This window comes from Octopus sinensis, unplaced genomic scaffold, assembly GCF_006345805.1.
Source record: "Octopus sinensis unplaced genomic scaffold, ASM634580v1 Contig19304_ERROPOS200000, whole genome shotgun sequence".
Taxonomy (NCBI): domain Eukaryota; kingdom Metazoa; phylum Mollusca; class Cephalopoda; order Octopoda; family Octopodidae; genus Octopus; species Octopus sinensis.
Window position 1 is genome coordinate 180,001 of NW_021836290.1, and position 11,092 is coordinate 191,092.

At 40.8% G+C, this 11,092-nt stretch overlaps 1 protein-coding gene across 1 annotated transcript in view; it reads right to left on the reverse strand.

The window, feature by feature from the left end:
- Nucleotides 1-10,291, reverse strand: part of LOC115232082 — a 121,796-nt gene extending 111,505 nt beyond the window's left edge. Inside the window, exons 1-2 of the mRNA XM_036500240.1 lie at nt 10,197-10,291; nt 7,058-7,204 (exon numbers count right to left, since the gene is read on the reverse strand). Of these exons, the coding sequence (XP_036356133.1) occupies nt 7,058-7,204; nt 10,197-10,264 (215 nt within the window). The 5' untranslated portion in view covers nt 10,265-10,291. The remainder of the gene's footprint in view (nt 1-7,057; nt 7,205-10,196) is intronic.
- Nucleotides 10,292-11,092: the final 801 nt, after the last annotated feature.

Sequence of the window (11,092 nt, forward strand, 5' to 3'; positions counted from 1 at the left end):
ACAGGATATCTATAACTAGAGAAAAATAACCAAGCAGAATATATAATGAAGACGCAGCAAAAACCAAGCGACAGACACAACTCATCGCCGAACATCGAAGGTTTAATTTGTACACAAGACAACTACAGATTCAACTATAGCGGTTAGGTGAAAATCTCACCACGGGAAAAACGGCTACAGTTAACACATCTGGAAGTATATTCATATCAAGAGAAAGATAAACACAATGAGTGATTCAATTAATCTCAACTACGAGACGCAACATCTTGATATGGAACTCTTACACTGTACCTCATAAACGGTAAATCAATTATCTGTTCTTGGGTTCTAGTTCTTCTAAGAACTACCTTAAGCCATCTGTTACTACCTGTTGCCAGGCTGATACCAACAACATGAACTGTGAACCAAATTCCATCGTCATTTCACTGGTCAGTACCTTTTACGCCTCACGAACACACAGACACAAAAACATGCTAACGCTTACGAACTCTTAGAATCCACATGATTGTAAAATATGTAAAATAAATAATATTTATCTACCAACAGAAGACTTGTGTCAATTCACTTATGTCCTATTATCGTTTGTATGTATTTTATGGCTTTGAATAATTCGTTAAGAGTAGAACCGCGTGCAATCGTATTTCCTACACAATACGACCAAGCGTGATCCTATTTCTTACAAGATAAATAGATTAGAGGAAAAACTTGCTAGTAATATAGAAGAGATGATTAGTAAAAGTATCGAGACCGACATGCCACTGACGAAAATGGCCTTTGACCATTTCTTCAACGCGAAGCATGAGGGCTGCGTCGTCAGAGTAAGGACCGTACGTTAAAACACAAGAAAACAAGAGTTGTCTGATGGGTCCGAGAGCGGAGTTTCGGCATGAAAAGTCACAATTAGGCTTTTGATGGATCGGGACAGGTGCGTACCATTCGGCTCAGAATAAATACGTACGCCTTTCCGGGAGCACTTCGTTCGGCTGTTTGTAAGTTAAGTAACAAATGATGAGTTTGAAACGATAGTGAGCTTTAGTGCCTGCCTCGACATTCTATTGCGGCTCTCAGAAGAAGACGTAAAGGGAGACGATGAGCGGTTGCACAAGGTGCAAATCGCAGAGTTTGGGTGACCAGCACTACGAATTCAACGAATTCGCATCAGACTTGATTAATGTTCTTTTGTCAGATATTTGTTGCGACTGGCTGCAATACGGAGAATTCCTAGGGCTGTGAGCCAAAGGGTGGTAACACTGCTAGGCAAGGGCGCTGACAAAAGAAAAGTCGTCGATACTTTTTAGTTCGTAACTATGGTAAAACAGAGTTGAAGATATTGTCCAAGATGTTAACGTTTGCCATCGATGGTCTGGTAAGAGAAATGCAAACGAGTGCGATCTTCAACAGATCCCTTTACGACAACTCCACTCTCCTTATACATCTCATAGAAACATTTGGGAACAATGCTGCTTCCAGAGGGGCTCTGGCCAATTTGTATCAGTCGAAAGCTGTAATATAGCAGCAGATCGAATGGATTATATTGGATATTATAAAACAGGAACTTTTACACCATTTATTCTTATGTATTCATATTGCTTTCTTTTTCTTTTTTCTTCTTATTCTCAATTTAATTTTATTTGGTATTAGTTTAATAATCTCCATGCCAAGTAACTTGGAAACTGTTCTGAACCGTTTTCAGAAGTTGGATCGCTTCAATGCACAACGGTCAAAGTACACGGCCACCTAACGGAAATCACTAAAAAAATAAACTTTCCTCTCAGAACCCATTGGTTTATGAGAATAAATGTATGGTTCGATGGCTGGATGCTGACTGGATGGATGGATGGATGCATGCATGCATGCATGCATGGATGGATGGATGGATAACAGAAGCCAAAGAAGGTTAGCATACTTATCTTTAAAAAAGTTTTTTTTTTAATTAGGAACTGAAATAAAAAGAAGTGATGTATGATTTACGTATAGAGTTAAGCCCCTAATAATCCAGTTAGATTAGCTGATATTCCCCAGAACCCACCACTAATTGCTACAGAAACCCTTTTGAGTGGAAATTTTTTTTCAGGTGTGAACTTTTGGATTTCAGGATTAGGCAACCAAGGTACAAACAGGTAACACTTCTTATGAAGCTATCAAGACATTTTTTGTGTTCTAACCTATGTTTTTCTAGTACATCTTTCACATGGAAATGTCTGCCAAGAGATTTAGAACTACCCTATAGTCTTACCAGGAATAGCCTCACCCCACTTTAACCTTTAACCGGCATTGTATGTACTATACAATTGGTACAAGAAGTGTGTATGATATAGTATGACCAAGTATTGGATTCTAAAGTTGGGATGTTTGTGTTGCATGTAAGACATCAATAGAGGTAATAATATTCATAATTACATGTAGGTTTTCCCATAATGCCTATCTTTAGGCCTATATTAATATTTAACCATTTTCTTTTGCGTATTTTGCAACAAGAAACTGACAGATGGAGCAACAGTTACACTGGGTGACAAGGGTTGTGAACGCATAGCAAAAGCAAGTCTTCAACGTGAATCCAGTATTATGGTGAAACAGCCCAAGGATGATGATTCAGAAGCAGAGAAGTTGAGACCGAAGTTGAGACTGCGGTCAATTTCATTAGAATTGATTTTAAGTCAGTTGCACAACTGAACTACACTTACCCAACTAGTCTTTCAATGAGGATATCAATGAGGAAGCTACTAACTATATTCCAGAGTCACTATGCTTACTACTGAACACCGTATTTGTTGGAAAAGAAAAACGGTTGTAGGTGTGCTCATTGAGGCAAGCGATATTGCAGGCTGCTCGCCCCAGAGTTCTGACTGAACTATTGCAATTAGGTCCAGGTGTGCAAATGCATTCGCATTTTGCCTCATGATTTCTGATTGACACACTGAATGCCCATGGATTCTGTAGTTCATATGCAAAAATATGAACGAAGTGCAGCAGTAAACAAGATATTAGACATTTCGGGGTTCCCCCTGGACAGTTTGTTCAATATGTGGCCGACAACATGGATCATGACACTAGGACTCTTGACGACTCTAGGACATTCCACAGAATGGGTGTTATAGCAGTTACCCAAATGTGATGGCACTTCGGTGGTAAAACTTGTGTCTGCGACAGCAGAGGAGATCGCTGCAGTAGAACATATCAGCTTTAAGACATTCATATCACTTGGTGATGAAATTGCTAATATCAAGTATGAAGCTTTGCCAGAGGAACTCAAGCACAGGGAAAGCCCCAAGGTAGATCTCCTGTGAAAAACGTCCCTGTCAGTCCGGTTACCAAGACCAGCATCGTCGGGATACATGCAAATGTTAAACAACGGAGACCACCCAGGACAGTCATCTACCATGTTCCTTCCTACGGTTGATATGAACTCGAATGACATGACATGTGTCAACTCAACCTTACACTTCGTTGCAGAGCATGCCAAGCGTTATGGAGCAACACCAGAGTTCACTTTTGACCAGCTCTTGTGTTTCAAAGCAACTACAATTGTGGAAAATGCTAGAGAGGATATTGATCTACATCCGATTATTTTAAGACTTGGGGGATTTCACACATTAATTAGCTGTCTGGGTAGCATTGGACACTTGATGAGAAGAACTGGCCTTCAAGAAATCTTGGAAGTGATCTTCGCTGGGAATACTGTTACCCATACATTCACTGGAAACGCTGTTGCTTGTGCCATTCATGGTCATCACCTTATAGATTCTGTCCTTCACACACTTCTCTTGAGCAGCCTGTTGGGGATCAAGTTGCCTTTATCCAATGGCAGTGTGCCACTGGAATTGGAGACTATAGGGAACATCTGTGATGATCTCCTCTCTAGCGAAATCACCCTCAATGATGTGTAATCATCTTTGTACCTGCAGGAGCTACAGCAGAAACTTGAGACACACAAGAACATGTTGGAATCGATCTACCGTACTGCACGCCGGTGACTGCAATACATGGAGATGATAGACATCATGAGGTCATTCATGCGATCAGAACAAACCGGAGATTGGTACCTTGATCTGGAGACGTTGCAAGCCAAGCTTCCGTACTTAGCTGCCTCCGGCCATAACTTGTGCACGAAGTTATTGCACCTCTATCTGCAGAAGATGACAAAACTGGAAGGCACACACCTCAATGTCTACCAACAGTTCAGCAAGGGACTACATGTAAAGAGGGGTGGCCGCTTCTGGATAGAGTTGCCTCCAGACCTGGTGATCGAACAGGACGTGATTGGAAGCCTGAAGACGAGTGGAAGTCTTTCTAGAGGGAGGGGAATGACAGAAACCGAAAGACTGGTCTAGTGTCTTTCAATGCCAATCTGTGCAGAAGTAAACATAGCAATGCAACAGCTGACATCCATCACATACGAGATGAGTAAACAGCATAAAGACATTAGAAACGCGGCAAACAAGGGAGAATAGTAACCAGCCAATTGCTGTCCTTCATTGATTGGAGGTCTCCATTCGAAGCAGACTCATCCCTCTGCAACATAGTCAGTTAATGTGGATGATGCAAAAAAGGATCGGATATGATATTCTTAATGAAATGGTTGGACAACATGTGGTCAAGTACAGTTTCAAAAGGAAAGCCCAAGCTATGACTTTTGACTCAAAGTCGGCAATCAAGACAGGTGATGAGGAAGTACAGATCGATCTTCTTCTATTTCAACAACTCATTATTGTAGGATTTCAGGCAAAGGATCTTTCGAATCTATGAACTCTGCAACTACCCACCTGCCTTGTTCGAAGGGAAGGAAAAACTCCCGAAAGCTGTAAGGCCACAACTAGCTGATGCCGTCTGGTCCGAGGTACCACACAACCCAGCACCATGTAAAAATATTACATTCATCCTTGATGGAGGTGCCCTTCTCTATTTCATTCCATGGCAACTTGGTGAAACATGCAAGACATTGCAGGACTATACCAGATACGTTACAAACGCTATGGTCAGGCAGTGTTTGTATTTGATGGTTATGAGGCAGGACCTTCAACAAAAGACAGCACACATCGGCACTGAGTGGAGTGTAAGGGTAGGAAGGGAACATTCCATCTGTCCACGAAGCTCTAGTTAAAAAGATGTAATTCCTCTCAAACCAAGGAAACAAGCAACGCTTTCTTGAACCTTTTGGGAGATGCCCTGACCAAAGAAGGTTGTAAAGTTATCCGTTCCAGAGGGGATGCAGATACTCTTGTTATCCAAACTGGAGTGAGAATCTCTGAGGCAGAGAAACTGTGTTAGTCGGAGACGACACAGACCTACTTGCTCTCCTCATCCACCTTGCAGGAGAAAACAAACATGGCAACCACTTCTGACCTGAACCAAAGAAAGAAGCAGAAGTCAGGTACATGGGTATTAATTCGATCAAGCATAAGCTTGGGGTCCAAGTTTGCATGCATATTTTCTTGAATTGTGGTACCACATCCAGGGCTTTTGGGATCGGGAAGACGGCAGGTTTCAAACTTATTTAAGACAGCGAGGCATTTCGGGAAGAGGTGGAAGTTTTCAGGAGTAAAAGGGCAAAAAAAGGACGGTATCATTGCGGTAAGTGAGTAGGCAATGGCCACTGTCTATAAATAGAACCCCAGTAACTCCCTCGATGATGTTAGATATCGCCGATTCCAAGCCCTTGTCACCACGAGTAATAAGGCAGTTCTTCCTAATACGTTGCGACCAACATCAGCAGCTACGAAGTACCTATTTCTTTATTACCCACAAGGGGCTAAACACAGAGGGGACAAACAAGGACAGACATAGGTATTAAGTCGATTACATCGACCCCAGTGCATAACTGGTACTTAATTTATCGACCCCGAAAGGATGAAAGGCAAAGTCGACCTCGGCGGAATTTGAACTCACAACGTAACGCAGACGAAATACCGCTAAGCATTTCGCCCTGCGTGCTAACGTTTCTGCCAGCTCGCAGCTACGAAGTACCATAGCCTGCATGTCTACCACCAAGTCCTAGAGTGACATGGGAACACACAAAATGCTAAAGACTGTGGATGGAAGCTCTCAGGTGGAACATTTAAACCAGTCATCTCTGACTGTGGCCCTGCACCACAGTCGTTGTTGATTCTAGTGCTGTGCGGCTGCAAGTGAGGTTGTGGGACGCTGCGTTCTGGCTGCTGCTGCTGCTGCTGCTGCCAGCATGGGCTTCCATGCTCACCTGCTTGTTCAGAGTGCAGAGGTGTTTTTCAGAACAATGGCTAGGACAGGGATGACTGAAAAGGGAACTGAACAGACGGACATTGTGCACTGTAAGCTTTTACTATACACCATATACTTGTGTCTATGTATTTTATTTGCTTTCTTTCTTATCCCCTGATGATGTCAATATAAACGAAAGCACTTGGGATTAGGAGTTTTATTTTATCCTGTGGTAAACAATTTTATTGTCGACGCATATGTACGTGCGGAAGTGGGGGAGCCATTTTTAATTTTATAGGAGGCGGGTAACTCATTCTTTTTTATTTGAAAGATTAACCATGAAAACATAGGTAAATGGGTTCCTTGTTTTGGATTATATTGATTAGTTAAGAAGTTATGACCATTTAAAGTTGCGCCAAATTTTTAAAATTGGCAAAATAGTGATGCGTTTTCATTCTGTTATTTTACCATGTTCCACTCCGACGATTCTTTGGGACTTTTAGTATGTTATAAGAAACCTTCATCTAAGTCAAATAACACTGGATTCGTTTTTGTTGCAATTGTTGTGGTGAGCCTAGTGTACGTTTACTGGACTGTAAGGGAGAAAGCTTATCTTTCATAAGGAAGATAACTTCTCAAGAAAGAGTGGTCTGTCTCCTATGAAACTGTACCTATTTCGAGGGGATATTCATCTCCTACCCCAATGATTTCACAGTCATTAGAAAGACCACAGAAATATACAAGAAAACATTTGTATAAAACATCAGAGAACAATCCAGACAGACAAAGTTCTGATCGGATTGGGGATGGAATCAAATCACGGAAAATAAAAAACAGGGAAGAAAAGAAAAGAAGACGATAGAAAAGTTGTAAAACTTACCACGATTTGTGTTTCGGTTTTACATAGCATCTCTTCACAGCTTGTGGATCTTCCTCACCTACTCTGGTCAAGGAGCTCCAGACAGTTCTAACGTTAAGCAATGCATGAAGAAGAGGAGAGAATGTGTAGAAGGATATAATCGGGGCACTGCAAGGCAATGAGGTGCTTTGGTCAATGCAAGTGGATATTTGATATGATACACACACACACACATACTCACGCACATACATACACACACAGTGAGAAATTCTTAAGTGTTAAATTCTGTACTTCATTCACCTTAAGAAAACACCTTTTGCTCATCAATAAAGGACACGTCCGACATAGTTGCAGTGAACCTCAACCCATCTGATTATGTAAGTATGCATGTATGTATGTATGTATGTATGTATGTATGTATGTATGTATTTATGCATGCATGCATGTATGCATGCATGCATGCATGTATGTATGTATGTATGTATGTATTTATGTATGCATGCATGCATGTATGTATGTATGTATGTATGTATGTATGTATTTATGTATGTATGTATGTATGTATGTATGTATGTATGTATGTAAGTATGCATGCATGCATGTATGTATGTATGTATGTATGTATGTATGTATGTATGTATGTATGTGTGCGTGCATATATGTACATTCACATTTATAAATACATACTGACATGCATGTATATGCTTCTAGACAGACAGACCGGCAGACAAACTTACATATAGATAGACTGATAGATAGAAAGATAGATAGATAGATAGAGAAGAGAGAGAGAGAGAGAGAGAGAGAGAGAGAGAGAGATGGATGGATGGACGGTCAGACAGACAGACAGACAGATAGATCGATAGACACTCATGAACGGTCTTACGATTATTACCACTGTGAATGCATTAAACAGAAGTAGTTATGGTGGAGAGGTGGGTGTGAGAAAGAAAGAAAGAAAGAAAGAAAAGAAATAGCTGGAAGTTGGTCTATGATTGAGTCTGTTGTGTGTGTGTGTGGGGGGGTGCGTGTGTGTGCACGTGCGTGTCCGATGGGCTTCTTTCAGTATTCGTCTACCAAATCTACTCATAAGGTTTTGGTCAGCCCGTGGTTACAGAAGACACTTGCTCAAGGTGCCTTGCAGTGGGACTGAACTCGGAACCATGTAGTTGAGAAGCAAGCATCTTACCACAGCCACACCTGCGCCTATGCGTAAATTGAATAAAAAGATTGACGGATGGTCATATCTGGAACGCTTTTACGTTCTGATCAAATGTCAATGAGGTAAATTCAACCTTATTTAATCGTTTTGAGATTGATGAAATTAAAAACCAATCAAGTACTTGGATCGATTTCATATTCCAGTAAAACATTCTAAATATGAATAAGGTTTTAATAAAAACTTCACGATGAAGATTTTAACGAATTTCAACATTTTGTTAGACGCTTAACCATTTCTAACTAAAATCCAAACAACGAGGATTAAGTACCGAGTCAAAGAAGAAAAACAAAGCCAGCTGACTTAAGCTGTGATCTGAAGATATGTTAATAAATAGATTTGAAGAAAGCAAAGAGCCTAAGAGCAGGAGGAGGAGGAGGAGAAGGAGGCAGAAGGGGAGGAGCGCTTGCACAGTTGTGCGTGTGGAGAACAAGCGCTTGGCAATCCGTTAAGTACAAGTGCCTTTCACAAATAGTGAACACATAATCGGCAGTCAGCTGTAAAAGTACTCTTTACCACACACACACACACACACATATATACCACTGGCGGCACTCGACAGCTTTAACTAAGCAGCAGTAAGCAGTGTAAGAGGTTACTAGTGCCTAATCCACAACACCAACTACTGTTGCTTATAGCTCTTTTACTTTCTCTTTCTCTCTATCGCTTACTCTCTCTCTCTCTCTCTCTCTCTCTCCTGCCTTTTGTCCACCCCTCTCGTTCCTCTGTGCCTTTTTTTGTTCTTGTTTCGTTTCTCTCCTTCCTTCACATTCACTCTACTTCAACTTCTCTCTCCTCTCCTCCTTCTTTCCTTCAACTCCATTCTCTCCACTCACTCACAACTTTCAGATGGCTTTAATCAGCACCAAAAACAACCCGCTGTAAATTCGATTCGAACAAATGCACGGAATTCCCACAATATCATCGGGCACGTGATTGACACACAACCAATCGATGGCGACGACGGGGTGTTCCCCCGTTCGGTCCGCAATGGCGAGTGAAGGTAGGTAAAACATTTTTGCTGTTACTCTTCAAATTACTATTTGTTTCATCTGTTTATTTCTCTTCGCCTTTAAATTTCACTTCAAACATCAACTTCTACGGAACTTTGCAAACCCTTGTTTAGTGCGCGCGTGCGCTTCTTTCTGTTCCGTTGGCCATGTACCTGTGTTATTTATTGCGATAGCCGCCCACTAATTTGGTCTCTTCAAAGTAAGAAGAAAGAAAAGAAAAGAAAGAAAGAAAGAAAAAAAAAAGAAAAGAAAGCTGTTCGTTTAGGTTTCAGGGATGATCCTTAACTTTTCTGCCAATTGTGATCTGTTCCTTAAGTTTTTCACTTCAAACTGAGCAAAATATTCTCTGGAAGATGAGCTTCTAAGTTTTCGTCACGAAATTCAGAACATTCAATCAACTACAGAGTCGGTCCTTAAGTTTTTTGACGCAAAAAATTTAAGCAAGTCCACCACTCTGTGATCTTCAAGTCTTTGACTGCAAACCCCTAAACCAGATTCATATTGATCTAAAGTACGTCTTTGAAAAGTGAAATATAATCCAGCACTGATAGGGAAACTGCAACCCGGAATCATTTAGCAATGTGTTTACCACATGAAATTAACCACACACACACATGTATATAATGTGTGTGTGTATATATATATATATAAATGCATACACACACACACACACACACACACACACACACACACACACACATATATATATATATATATATATATATATATATAAAGAGAGAGAGAGAGAAACGTGTAACCACAGATCGTTTCTTATCAAAGTTCCTGCCATAACCATCTCATCCTTTATTCCAGTGGTTCCCAACCGTTTCACTGCCAAGACCCTCTTATTTAAATTAGTTTTCCTCACGGACCCCTTATCCTTATGTCTATGTGTATATGAATTTAGTTCATGGATCCCTAGTACTACCTTTGCGGACCACAGGTTAGGAACCACTGCTCCATTCTGACGCAGTAACTAGGTCTGCAATTCCCCATGGGTCCTTTTCTTTTGGAAGACGATTAGCGGTTTAAGAGAGAATGGCTGCTATTTCTAGCTCATTATTTACATGATTGTCGTTAAACAATTGTTTTCGACTAAACTTCTCGCTTCAACATAGTCCACCAAATGATACTTCAGTTCAGAAATAAACACCAACAACAATTGCCACAACTATATTTAACTCTCTTCACACCAGCCAAACAATTCAGTTTATTTAGTTTCCTTTGATTTTTACCTCCTCCCCTCCCCTCCCCTCGCTCTCTCCAATTCTTACACTCTTCTCCCCCTTTCACCCACTGTCACCATCATACACATACTCTGTCTCTATCACACATATGCAACTCCTTCTACTATTCATAACTTTCTATTCCGCCCCCTTTCCCTCCTGCTTCCCTCATTACTGTGTCACAAGGGGAAGAGGTACAGGAAGGCCAGATGACTATCCTACTTCGCAGCAGCCATACTGACCTAATTTTCGCGCACTTTTCACACACACACACACAAACAAACACACGCACACCATCGCTTTATTTTGAATTCGTGTGTGTGTGTGCATATTTAAAATTATGTATATCTCGCTATCAAAATGTATGTCAACACTTGTATTTGTGTATGTATATATACGTGTATCTGTATGTATCTATGGATGGCTGAATAAAGAATTTGGATAACAGGAAAATATTTAGGAAAAAAAAAAATGACTGCGTTTTTGTCTTAACGCAACACACGTGTGTGTGTGGGGGGGATACAAACACATTAAACAGACAGATAGATAGACAGATAGATAGATAGATAGATAGATAGATAGATAGATAGATAGATAG